This window comes from Molothrus ater, unplaced genomic scaffold (assembly GCF_012460135.2).
Source record: "Molothrus ater isolate BHLD 08-10-18 breed brown headed cowbird unplaced genomic scaffold, BPBGC_Mater_1.1 matUn_MA555, whole genome shotgun sequence".
In the NCBI taxonomy this organism is placed as follows: Eukaryota; Metazoa; Chordata; class Aves; order Passeriformes; family Icteridae; genus Molothrus; species Molothrus ater.
This window is the reverse complement of record NW_023416730.1, coordinates 26,411-39,224: the sequence shown is the minus strand read 5'-3', so window position 1 is coordinate 39,224 and position 12,814 is coordinate 26,411. Positions and strand designations below refer to the sequence as shown.

General features: G+C 61.1%; 1 protein-coding gene and 1 long non-coding RNA gene across 3 annotated transcripts in view; one reads left to right on the top strand and one right to left on the bottom strand.

Annotated features, from left to right (window-relative positions):
- LOC118701263 (uncharacterized) overlaps nucleotides 1–3,075 on the top strand; it is a 31,369-nt gene extending 28,294 nt beyond the window's left edge. For both annotated transcript variants that reach the window (XR_004982454.2, XR_004982455.2), the window contains exon 13: nucleotides 641–3,075. This is a non-coding gene — a long non-coding RNA (uncharacterized LOC118701263). The remainder of the gene's footprint in view (nucleotides 1–640) is intronic.
- A 561-nt stretch (nucleotides 3,076–3,636) lies between these two features.
- LOC118701266 (zinc finger and BTB domain-containing protein 45-like) lies at nucleotides 3,637–12,530 on the bottom strand. Its single transcript, XM_054518420.1, has 5 exons — nucleotides 12,496–12,530; nucleotides 9,999–12,230; nucleotides 6,951–7,198; nucleotides 6,281–6,308; nucleotides 3,637–5,808 (listed from the first exon to the last, which is right to left on the bottom strand). The coding sequence occupies exons 2-5, from the start codon at nucleotides 11,068–11,070 to the stop codon at nucleotides 5,726–5,728; spliced, it is 1,431 nt and encodes a 476-aa protein (XP_054374395.1). The 5' UTR covers nucleotides 11,071–12,230; nucleotides 12,496–12,530; the 3' UTR covers nucleotides 3,637–5,725.
- Between the last annotated feature and the right edge of the window lie 284 nt (nucleotides 12,531–12,814).

The window sequence follows — 12,814 nt, the reverse complement described above, 5'->3', positions numbered from 1 at the left end:
GGGGAAGCAATGGTGACTTGAAATAATATTCAATATTTTAATTGCAAGCAGTATGGCCCTAATTATGCCAACTGTGCCTACCCCCTGTCCGATGGATGCATTGATTCCACCGTGGCTCCAGCAGCCTCCTCAGCTGGAGGAAAATGGTTTTTTCTGGGAAATGGTTTTTTCAGCACGCCTCGGCCCCACACGATTACACCAAGTCGAGGCCTCAGCGGTTCCAGGTGGGCAGCAAAAACCAATTCCCAGATGGGTCATTTCTGAGGCTCAGAGCCCCGAGGGAGGTTTCAGGTCCTTCAGTCGGACAGGGCAGGTAGACTCGAGCCTTTGCAGAGTCCTCCACAGCTCAGTCACAGTCGTGGTAGAGGATGAGGGCTTTGCCAGGGTTCCAGCTGGCTTCTTGGAGCCTCCCTCCCACGACAGGACCATGGAGGTGCTGATTGTTGGGGACAACAAACACGCTCCTTTTGGAATTACTGTGATCCCAGAGGTTGTGACCGTTCACCCTTCCAATGAAACAACTGTGACCGTTTCCTGTACCCCACCGCCGCACACTTAGCGCAGGCACGCTCCTTTTGCACAGATGTGTGTGCTTCCAGGACAGGACCCTGATGAGTCTAATTGTGTTTATTTCACACAGAAACCATCCAGGGAAAGACCTAAAACGTCAGCCACCATCTCCTACAAAGAGAAGAACTTGCACCTTCCGATGATGGCAGCACAGGAAGATTCACCTTTACACCTTCCGATGATGGCAGCACAGGAAGATTCACCTTTACACCTTTCAATGGTGGCAGCACAGGAAGATTCACCTGCCAAGAGACAAACCCACCGCGTCGCCCCTCCTGCCCCGGAATCCGCCCTTCCCATGGAAAAGGAGAAGGAGGAAGGGGACATAACTCAAACCTGGTTGCAAGGGTGCTCATCACACACGCAGATTCACCCCCTCGATGGAGCAGACAAACGTTTCGCACAGAAATGTCCTCCCGCCCTTCCCAAAGTTCTGTTATTAGCAAGAAGTCATCGCCTCCTCCCGGCTGCCGACGTTACACGCCTCGGGTTCTGCCCCTCTCTCCCTCCCCCATTCTTTGCTATCCTCCTTCCCTTCTTCCTCCTTGTGGCGCTTCTGCTGCTTCTCCTTCTCCTCCTTTCCTCCTTCCTTCTCCTCCTTCAACCCACGGAGAAGGGGGAGGTAGCAGAGAGAGTTTGAGTACAGGTTGATGTCGAACGGGAAGAGACCATTTCCCGTGAGAACAGGGGAACAGGCAAAGAGAAAACAGAGGAAGTTTGAGTTATGGTTGAGAGTGTTTTGGCCCCCAGATCCCGAATCCTTTTGGGGTCTGATGAGCGTCGGCATGGGGTGCCTTGGCTCGGCGTTGGGTTCATCCCGCAGCGCCAGTTTTGTCTTGTTTGCCAAAAGTGGCCCCGCTGACCACTCGCGTTCCGCGGCGCAGCTCCATGGCCCCCTTTACCCATTCAAGGTTTAGGATAGGTTGGGATTGTTTGGGCTCCTTGTTTTGATTAGGAAACCTTTTCAACAATCGGAAGCTCGCGAAAGTTGGAGACGGGTTGAGGTTGCAGGGCACGGCGAAGTTGCGCGTCTTTTGTAAGCGGCGTTTCTGAAAGTTAACGCGCTTGCCCCGCGTCCGAGCTGAGGTCGCGTGTTTTTCAAGGAGGTCGTGTGTTTTTCAAGGAGGTCGCGTGGTTCCGTGTAAAAGGTACCTTTGAGCTCACGTGTTTTTCACATGAAAGGCAATTTGGAAATCCCGTGGGGTTTTTTTTCATGCATGAGGCACCTCCTGCGCTCCGTGCTCCTGGCGGGGCTTTACACCTGCCGGGCACGCGCGTGTCAATCGAGGCATCGAGGAATTCCACTATGAGCTCAGCATAGCCTGGGGTTTAGAGGTGGTTCACAAGGCTGGTGTCTTTGCAAGGGGGCCACGAAAAAGGAGACTGGTTCTAATCCCCGAGAAGGGATCGGGTGCGCTGGTGCAGACAAGGGAGAGAAGAACGACCGAGGGAGAGAGGAACGACCGAGGGAGAGAGGAACGTGCTTCTCGACGCCACACTCGGGGCATTCCCAGCCTTGCAGCCACCCTCGCCTCCATCCAGGTGACCTCCCGCCCAAACAGAACACCTGGGTCACCTTGGCCAGGTCCCTCCAGCAGGACAACTTCGGTACGGCCACGGGAAGCGCGGACGAGCCGTTACCTCCGTGCCTGGTGGGAATCCCCCCGATGGAAAAAGATGAGAAAGATGAGATGGGTTTCTCATGGGTGAGAAACCCAACGCTGTGGACTCCTGGCATGGATGGACAAGGATTCTTCACGTGCCTCACCAGAGCCCCACGAGCCGGACCCGTTGGGCCCATCCAGAGCAAAGCGCTGCGTTAATTTTGTGCACGCAGCGAGACCGAATCGGCCGATGAGACCTCCAAGCAAAGATGCCTCACCAGACGATAAAAGGGGGTCCCTGCAGCCTGGGCCAGCTGAGTACCCTCACCCCAAATACCTCCCAATTGCAGAATTGCAAGCAGAACACCAAATTATCCCGCCAGAAGAGATCCTTGGAAGAATTCGGTCCAGATTGTGACGGCCAAATTCACACTTGGGGATCGACCCGAGAGGGTCGCGGTTTCCATTTTTCCACCCCGGGTCGCCGCCGCGAAGGCCCTCGGGGAGATTTCTCAGCCGGGCTGTTGGCTCGGCGAGCAGGCCAAGGCGACGTTCGTGGACGACGAGGCCGCCGGGCTCGCCACGTTTCAAGATAGGGCAGCAATCGAATTTTCTGCTGCTCTCCCGCGGCCGTGGATGCGAGGACTTTGAAGGACTCTGCTGCTTCGGCTTGTGTTCGCAGAGCAGCGCGATACAGGCGAACATAACGGGGCTGTTAAATCACGTGAACTGCGTTAAGGCTGAGGAGAAGGCGGCTGCAGAGTGGCTGGACAGGCTGTTCAACCGATGGGGAGTTCCTGAGTGGGCCCCCTCTGTCTCAAGGGGGCTGCTGTGGGTCACCATCTTAACAGGGATTGTTGGGACTGTTGTATTTTGCCTCAAAAAAGCTCTTTTAAAGACACTCGGAGAGGCCTTTTTAATAAACAGAAAAGGGGGAGATGCGGGGGGAGAGGGCGGAGATGACGGAGCTGAGATCCCATGGAGGGGAGGGGGGCTGGTGGTAAATTACAGCGTCTGTTCCAGAAAGTTCTCTGCTCTAAACTTTCCCCATTGGAGCACCCCATGTGCTGCCCCAGTAACCCCCAGTGCTCCCAGTAACCCACAGTGATCCCAGTAACCCCCAGTGATTCCAGTAACTCCCAGTAATTTCCAGTAAGTCCCAGTAATCCCCCATGATCCCAGTAACCCTCAGTGCTCCCAGAATCTCCCAGTAACTTCCAGTATCTCCCAGTATCTCCCAGTGCTCCCAGTAACCCCCAGTAACCTCCAGTGATCCCAGTAAGTCCCAGTAATCCCCCATGATCCCAGTAACCCCCAGTGCTCTCCCTGGGAGTCACTGGGAGCACTGGGAGATGTGCTGGGAATTACTGGGGATTAATGGAATCACTGGGAATACTGGGAGCGCTGGGAGTTACTGGGATCACTGGGAGACACTGGGACACAGCTGAGCAGGTGACACAGCACAGGTGACATCAATTTTAATGTAAAAAGCGGCAAAAACAGCACCAAAAGTGTCCCTAAACCCCCCCCCCCCCCCCGGGGTCATTGTCACCAACGGGGGCACAGGAGGGACCCTGTGTCCCCCAGGTATGGAGGGGACAGGTGGGACCCTGTGTCCCCCAGGTATGGAGGGGACAGGTGGGACCCTGTGTCCCCCCAGTGTCCATCCATGGTGGGGAGGGGACAGGTGGGACCCTGTGTCCCCCCAGGTATGGAGGGGACAGGTGGGACCCTGTGTCCCCCAGGTGTCCATCCCTGGCCAGGGGGGGTCACAGAGCCATGGAGTGGGTGGGGGAGGGGCCAGCTGCTCTGGGGACACCATTCCAGGGATTTGTCCCCAAAATCCAGCTCCACCTCCCCTTCCCCAGCAGGAAACCCCTCCTCGTGTCCTGGAGCTCCAGGACCATGTCCCAAGTCCATCCCCAGCTCCTCCGTGGGCTCTCAGGTGTCCCTGGATCCTTCTTCAGGTGGGACACCTGGCTGGGACACCAGGACCTTTCATCAAGCCAATCCCACGTCCCTCTCCAGTCCTGGGTCACCTCTGAGGTGTCCCTGGATCCTTCTCCACATGGGACACCTGGCTGGGACACCTGGACGCCATGGGGGAGGGACCTTTCACCAAGCCAGTCCCAGGTCCATCCCCAGCTCCTGGGTCACTCTCAGGTGTCCCTGGATCCTTCTCCAGGTGCGACACCTCAACTCCATCCAGGCCTCTGAGCATCTCCATGGCCACTCATGGTCCATCCATCCAATCATCTCCATGGCCAATCACAGCGTGGTCCATCCATCCAATCATCTCCATGGCCTCTCATGGTCCATCCATCCAATCATCTCCAAGGCCTCTCATGGTCCATTCATCCAATCATCTCCATGGCCACTCATGGTCCATCCATCCAATCCCCGTTCTAGAACATTCCAGGGGTCCCATCAGATCATCACCCTCATTGTTCAGCCCTGCAAGCATCTCCATGGTCACTCATGGTCCATCTGTCCAATCCCCGTTCCAGAACATTCTGGGGGTTCCCGCCAGATCAATGACATCATCACCCTCAATGTCCAGCCCTCTGAGGATCTCCATGACCAATCACAGTGTGGTCCATCCATCCAATCATCTCCATGGCCACTCATGGTCCATCCATCCAATCCCAGTGCCCAGCAGAGTTCCAGAACATTCCAGGGGTCCCATCAGATCATCATCCTCAATGTCCAGCCCACCGAGCATCTCCATGGCCAATCACAGCGTGGTCCATCCATCCAATCATCTCCATGGCCTCTCATGGTCCATCCATCCAATCCCTGTGCCCAGCAGAGTTCCAGAACATTCCGGGGGTCCCACCAGGTCAATGACATCATCACCCCCATTGTCCATCCATCTAATCATCTCCATGGCCACTCATGGTCCATCCATCCAATCCCAGTGCTCAGCAGAGTTCCAGAACATTCCAGGGGTCCCATCAGATCATCATCCTCAATGTCCAGCCCACCGAGCATCTCCATGGCCAATCACAGCGTGGTCCATCCATCCAATCATCTCCATGGCCTCTCATGGTCCATGAATCCAATCCCTGTGCCCACCTCAGTTCCAGAACATTCCAGGGGTCCCATCAGATCAATGACATCATCATCCTCACGGTCCATCCATCCAATCATCTCCATGGCCTCTCATGGTCCATCCATCCAATCCCTGTGCCCAGCAGAGTTCCAGAACATTCCGGGGGTCCCACCAGGTCAATGACATCATCACCCCCATTGTCCATCCATCCAATCATCTCCATGGCCACTCATGGTCCATCTGTCCAATCCCTGTGCCCAGCAGAGTTCCAGAACATTCCAGGGGTCCCATCAGGAGCTGTCCCTGATCCCGGTTCTGCCTGGACCCCCAGGCGTCCCCCACATCCCCGTGCCCTTCTCCTGTCACCAGGAACGTCCCCACAACCTCCAGAACCCCATGGAGATCCCCTCGCCCGCCTCCTCCGCCCTTCAGCCCGGCTGCTCCACCGAGGGGCCCCCAGGGCCCCCCTCACAGCCCTGCCAGGGGCCGGGACCCCTCCTCAGGCCGGGAGAGCAGGGCCAGCACCTGCCATGCCCTGCCACGTGCCCAGTCCAGGTTCTGGTGGTGGCCCTGGTGGTGGCCCTGGTGGCAGTCCCAGTGATGGCCCTGGTGGCAGCCCTGGTGTCGGTCCTGGTGATGACCCAGGTGGTGGCCCCAGTGGCATCGCAGATGGTGGCCCTGGTGGTGGCCCCAGTGCCAGCCCAGATGGTGGTGGCCCTGGTGGCAGTCCCAGTGGTGGCCCTGGTGGCAGCTCAGATGTTGGCCCTGCTGGTTGCCCTGGTGGCGGTCCTAGCACTGGCCCCAGATGGTGGCACTGGTGATGGTGCTGGTGGTGGCCCCAGTGGTGGCCCAGATGGTGGCCCTGGAGGCAGTTCCAGTGGTGGCCCTGGAGGCAGTTCCAGTGGCCCTGCTGGCAGTGGTGGCCCTGGTGGCAGCCGATGGTGGCCCTGGTGGCAGCCCTGGTGGCAGCCCCGATGGTGGCCCTGGTGGTGGCCCTGGTGGCAGTCCTAGTGGAGGTCCTGGTGGTAGTCCTGATGCTGGCCCTGGTGGCAGCCCGGTGGTGGCCCTGGTGGCGGTCCTGGTGGCAGCCCTGGTGGTGGCCCCGGTTGTGGCCCTGGTGGTGGCCCTGGTTGTAGTCCTGATGGTGGCCCTGGTGGTAGCCCAGGTGATGGTCCTGCTGATGGCCCCGATGGTGGCCCCAATGGTGGCCCTGGTGGTGGCCCCAACATCAACCTGGGTGGTGTTCCTGCTGGTGGCCCCGATGGTGGCCCTGGTGGCAGTCCCAGTGGTGGCAGTCCCAGTGATGGCCCTGGTGGCAGCCCTGGTGGTGGCCCTGGTGATGGCCCTGCTGGTGGCCCCGGTGGCATCGCAGATGGTGGCCCTGGTGATGGCCCCAGTAGAGGAGGCCCTGGTGGCATCGCAGATGGTGGCCCTGGTGGCAGTCCCAGTGGTGGCAGTCCCAGCGATGGCCCCGGTGGCAGCCCCGGTGGCAGCCCCGGTGGCGGCCCTGATGGTGGCCCTGGTGACAGTCCCAGAGATTGCCCCAGTGGCAGCCCCGGTGGCAGCCCCGACGGTGGCCCCGGTGATGGCCCAGGTGGTGGCCCTGGTGGTGGCCCCAGCGGTGGCCTCGGTGGCAGCCCGGGTGACGGCCCTAGCGCCAGCACAGATGGTGGCCCTGGTGGCAGCGCCAGCGCCGTCCCCGCCGGCGTCCCCGGCGTCCCCGCGTGCGCGGTGGCGGCGTGGCGCTCCAGGAGGGTGCGGTGCGAGAACCCCCGGCGGCAGAGGCGGCACTGGAAGCGCTCGGGGCGGTGCGTGCGCATGTGCACGTTCAGGGAGCTCTTCTGCGTGAAGCGCTTGCAGCACACGGAGCACTGGAAGGCGCGGACGCCCGTGTGCGTCACCATGTGCTTGAGCAGGTAGTCCCGGAGCGAGAAGGAGCGCCAGCAGATGGAGCACTGGTGGGGCTTCTCACCTGTGGGGAGGGAAACGGGCAGCTGGGGTCACTGTGGGGCAGTAATGGTCAGTGTGGGGCAGTACTGGTCAGTGTGGTCAGTACTGGTCAGTGTGGGGCAGTGTGGGTCAGTACTGGTCAGTACTGGTCAGTGTGGGGCAGTAATGGTCAGTACTGGTCAGTGTGGGGCAGTACTGGTCAGTGTGGGGCAGTGTGGTCAGTACTGGGCAGTGTGGGTCAGTGTGGGTCAGTGTGGGCAGTACTGGTCAGTGTGGTCACCATGTGCTTGAGCAGGTAGTCCCGGAGCGAGAAGGAGCGCCAGCAGATGGAGCACTGGTGGGGCTTCTCACCTGTGGGGAGGGAAACGGGCAGCTGGGGTCACTGTGGGGCAGTACTGGTCAGTGTGGGGCAGTGTGGGGCAGTGTGGGTCAGTGCTGGTCAGTGTGGGGCAGTACGGGTCAGTGTGGGGCAGTACTGGTCAGTGTGGGGCAGTAATGGTCAGTACTGGTCAGTGTGGTCAGTACTGGTCAGTGTGGGGCAGTAATGGTCAGTACTGGTCAGTGTGGTCAGTACTGGTCAGTGTGGGTCAGTACTGGTCAGTGTGGGGTAGTGTGGTCAGTACTGGTCAGTGTGGGTCAGTACTGGTCAGTGTGGTCAGTACTGGTCAATGTGTGTCAGTAATGGTCAGTGTGGGTCAGTACTGGTCAGTGTGGGTCAGCATGGTCATTACTGGTCAGTGTGGTCAGTACTGGTCAGTGTGGGGCGGTGTGGGTCAGTGTGGTCAGTACTGGTCAGTGTGGGTCAGTGTGGGGCAGTGTGGGTCAGTGTGGGTCAGTACTGGTCAGTGTGGGGCAGTGTGGGTCAGTGTGGGTCAGCATGGTCAGTGTGGGGCAGTGTGGTCAGTACTGGTCAGTGTGGTCAGTGTGGGGCAGTACTGGTCAGTGTGGGGCAGTAATGGTCAGTACTGGTCAGTGTGGGGCAGTACTGGTCAGTGTGGGTCAGTGTGGGGCAGTGTGGGTCAGTACTGGTCAGTGTGGGTCAGTGTGGGGCAGTGTGGGTCAGTACTGGTCAGTGTGGGTCAGTGTGGTCAGTACTGGGCAGTGTGGGGCAGTAATGGTCAGTACTGGTCAGTGTGGTCAGTACTGGTCAGTGTGGGTCAGCATGGTCAGTACTGGTCAGTGTGGTCAGTACTGGTCAGTGTGGGGCAGTGTGGGTCAGCACTGGTCAGTGTGGTCAGTGTGGTCAGTGTGGGGCAGTGTGGGGCAGTGTGGGTCAGCACTGGTCAGTGTGGTCAGTACTGGTCAGTGTGGGGCAGTACTGGTCAGCATGGTCAGTACTGGTCAATGTGTGTCAGTAATGGTCAGTGTGGGTCAGTACTGGTCAGTGTTGGTCAGTACTGGTCAGTGTGGTCAGTGTGGGGCAGTGTGGGGCAGTACTGGTCAGTGTTGGTCAGTACTGGTCAGTGTGGGTCAGCACTGGTCAGTGTGGGGCAGTAATGGTCAGTACTGGTCAGTGTGGGGCAGTGTGGGTCAGCACTGGTCAGTGTGGTCACCATGTGCTTGAGCAGGTAGTCCCGGAGCGAGAAGGAGCGCCAGCAGATGGAGCACTGGTGGGGCTTCTCACCTGTGGGGAGGGAAACTGTGGGGCAGTGTGGGTCAGTACTGGTCAGTGTGGGGCAGTGTGGGTCACTGTGGGGCAGTACTGCTCAGTGTTGGTCAGTACTGGTCAGTGTGGTCAGTGTGGGGCAGTGTGGGGCAGTGTGGGTCAGCACTGGTCAGTGTTGGTCAGTAGTGGTCAGTGTGGGTCAGTGTGGGGCAGTGTGGGTCAGCACTGGTCAGTGTGGTCAGTACTGGTCAGTGTGGGGCAGTGTGGGTCAGTGTGGGTCAGTACTGGTTAGTGTGGGTCAGTACTGGTCAGTGTGGGTCAGCATGGTCAGTGTGGGGCAGTGTGGTCAGTACTGGTCAGTGTGGGTCAGTACTGGTCAGTGTGGGTCAGCATGGTCAGTACTGGTCAGTGTGGGGCAGCATGGTCAGTGTGGGGCAGTGTGGTCAGTACTGGTCAGTGTGGTCAGTGTGGGGCAGCATGGTCAGTGTGGGTCAGTGTGGTCAGTACTGGTCAGTGTGGTCAGTGTGGGGCAGTGTGGGTCAGTACTGGTTAGTGTGGGTCAGTACTGGTCAGTGTGGGTCAGCATGGTCAGTGTGGGGCAGTGTGGGTCAGTACTGGTCAGTGTGGGTCAGTGTGGTCAGTACTGGTCAGTGTGGGGCAGTGTGGGTCAGTGTGGTCAGTGTGGGGCAGTGTGGGTCAATGTGGATTGTATCAGGTCAACATGGGCCAAAACGGGGCCCTAGGACCCCCAAGTGTGTCCCCAGGTGTGTCTGTGTCTGTCCCCAGGTGTGTCCCCATGTCCCAGGTGTGTCCCCAGGTGCGCTCACCTGAGTGGATGAACATGTGCTTGCTGTAGTTCTTGTGGGTGTGTCCCCATGTCCCCAGGTGTGTCCCCATGTCCCCAGCTGTGTCCCCATGTCCATCAGGTGTGTCCCCAGGTGTGTCCCCAGGTGTGTCCCCAGGTGCGCTCACCTGAGTGGATGAACATGTGCTTGCTGTAGTTCTTGTGGGTGTGTCCCCATGTCCCCAGGTGTGTCCCCATGTCCCAGGTGTGTCCCCAGGTGTGTCCCCAGGTGCGCTCACCTGAGTGGATGAACATGTGCTTGCTGTAGTTCTTGTGGGTGTGTCCCCATGTCCCCAGCTGTGTCCCCATGTCCCAGGTGTGTCCCCAGGTGTGTCCCCAGCTGTCCCCAGCTGTGTCCCCAGGTGCGCTCACCTGAGTGGATGAACATGTGCTTGCTGTAGTTCTTGCGGGAGCTGAAGCTCTTCTGGCAGTGCCCGCACTGGTACGGGGGGGGCTGTGCCCGGCTCCGGGGGGCTCCGGGGGGCGCCGGGGGCGCTGTGAGAGCCCCGCCCCCCTCCAGCCCCCCCCGCCAGGGCGGCGCCACCACCGGGGGGGCCCCGAATCCGACCCCGTCCCCGCCGGGAGCCTCCCAGGGCGGCACCGACGGCGCCTCGGCCGCGGCGGCGGCTCCAAAACAGGGCAGGGACAGCGAGGCCACGACGCCTTCCTGGGGGGCTCCTTCATCCTCCGCTTCCTCCTCATCCTCCTCCTCATCATCCTCATCCTCCTCCAGGCGCTCCTCTTTGAGAGGGACGGGCGCCAGGCGCAGCGGCTGCCGCTGCTTGCGGCTGTGCCCGCTGGGGCCGTCCGTGGGCATCTCCGTGGGCACTTCCGTGGTCAGTTCAGTGGTCAGTTCTGTGGTCAGTGGTGTGGTCAGTTCTGTGGTCAGTTCTGTGGTCAGTGGTGTGGATAGTTCAGTGGTCAGAGATGGGGTCAGCGGTGTGGCCAGCTCTGTGCTCAGTTCTCTGCTCAGCGGTGTGGCCAGCTTTGTGGTCATCTCTGTGGTCACTTCTGTGGCCAGCGGCGTGGCCATCTCAGCGGCCATCTCGGCGCTCAGCGCCGGCGTCACCACCCGCGCCTGCGAGATGATCTGCGTGCACTCGCCGATGACGGCCTCGATCTGCAGCACGGAGGCGGCGGTGAGGATGTGCAGCGCCTCGGAGCGCGCCACCACCAGGCTCCCGCTGTACAGGAACTCCACCAGCTGGCGCACGGCCGCCCAGGGCACCACGGGCGGCACCTCGATGGCCGAGTGGCCCAGGCTGAGCTTGTCGTGGAAGAAGGGGCTGCCGGCGGCCAGCACGCAGCGGTGGGCGCGCAGCGAGGCGCCGCGGGCCCGCACCGTCACGTCGCAGAAGTGGCCGCGGGCGCGCTGCCCGTTGAGCGTCCGCAGCAGCGAGCGGCTGAAGTTGTGCAGGTGGATGTAGTGGACGGCGTCCGGCATGGCTGGAACGACGGGGACGGGGACCGGGGGGGACAATGGGGGTAGAGGGATGGTGGGGAGGCTGCGGGTAGAGGGGACACTGGGGAATCAGGGGACACTGGGGACTCAGAGGGATGGTGGGGTTAGAGGGGACAGGGGACACTGCGGGGACAGGGGGACACTGGGATAGAGGGGATGGTGGGGACACGGGGACACTGGGATAGAGGGGACACTGGGGATGTAGGGGACACTGGGACACAGGGGGGACACTGGGGATAGAAGGGACACTGAGAACTCAGAGGACACTGGGGACTCAGGGGGATGGTGAGGTTAGAGGGGACAGAGGGGACACTGGGACATGGGGGGGACACTGGGATAGAGGGGACACTGGGGACACGGGGAGGGTGGGGATAGAGGGGACACTGGGGACAGAGGGGACACTGAGGACTCAGGGGACACTGGGGACTCAGGGGGATGGTGGGGTTAGAGGGGACACTGGGGGACACTGGGATAGAGGGGACACTGGGGGACAGAGGGACATGGGGGGACACGGGGATGATGGGGATAGAGGGGACCCTGGGGGGGACACAGAGACACTGGGGACACTGGGGATAGAGGGGGGGGATAGAGGGGACACAGGGACACTTGGGATAGAGATGGACAGAGGGGACACGGGGACACGGAGACACGGAGGGGACACTGGGATACTGAGGACTAGGGTGATACAGGGCACAGAGGGGACACTGGGGATAGAGGGGGGACAGGGGCTAGAGGGGACACGGGGACACTGGCATGGTGGGGTTAGAGGGGACAGAGGGACACGAGGGGACACGGGGGGACACAGGGGGACACGGGGATGGTGGGGATGGAGGGGACACTGGGGACAGAAGGGACACGGGGATGGTGGGGATGGAGGGGACACTGGGGACACAGTGGCGATAGAGGGGATACAGAGATGGCAGTGACAGCTGGGACACGGCAGGAACCCCCGAGACGGTGGGGACAGCAGGGACACTGGGGACACTGGGGACAGCAGGCACAGAGGGGACAGCAGGCACAGAGGGGACACCGGGGGATGGTGGGGTTAGAGGGGACACAGGGGACAATGGGGACACCGGGCTGGCGGTGATGGGGCCACACGCGGGGGACAGCGGTGGGGACAGCGGCGAGGCTGGCGGGACCTGGGGACAGAGACACGGGGCTGGTGACGCCACCGGGACTGGGGACGCCCTGTGTGACGTCACCGGGCGCTGGGGACAGCCCGTGTGACGTCACGGCGCGCTGATGACATCACGCCGAGGGACAGCGCGATGTCCCCGAGCTGTCCCCGCAGCCGGAACCGCCCGAGCCGGTTCCTGCCCCCCCCCCCCGGGACCCCTCGGGACCTCCCGGCCCGACCCTGCCCCTCCCCCACCCCAAAAACCCCCCGGGACCCCTCCCCCACACCTCGCTCCGGCTCCCGCCGCCGCCGCTCTCTGACGTCACTTCCGCCGCAGCGAACCGGAAGTGGATCATAGAGAGAGGGGCCCAGAGCGCCCCCGCCCGCCATAGAGACTGGCGAGCGGCGGGGGCGCCCCCTGGCGGACCGGGGGTGTGGCGGCTCTTATGGAGCCACAGTGGGACCCCAATGTCCCCAAAGGGACCCCAGTGGGGATCCCAGTGTCCCTAGAGGGACCCCAATGGGGACCCAAATGTCCCCAGAGGGACCCCAATGTCCCCAAAGGGACCCCAGTGGGGACCCCAGTGTCCCCACAGACCCCACAGG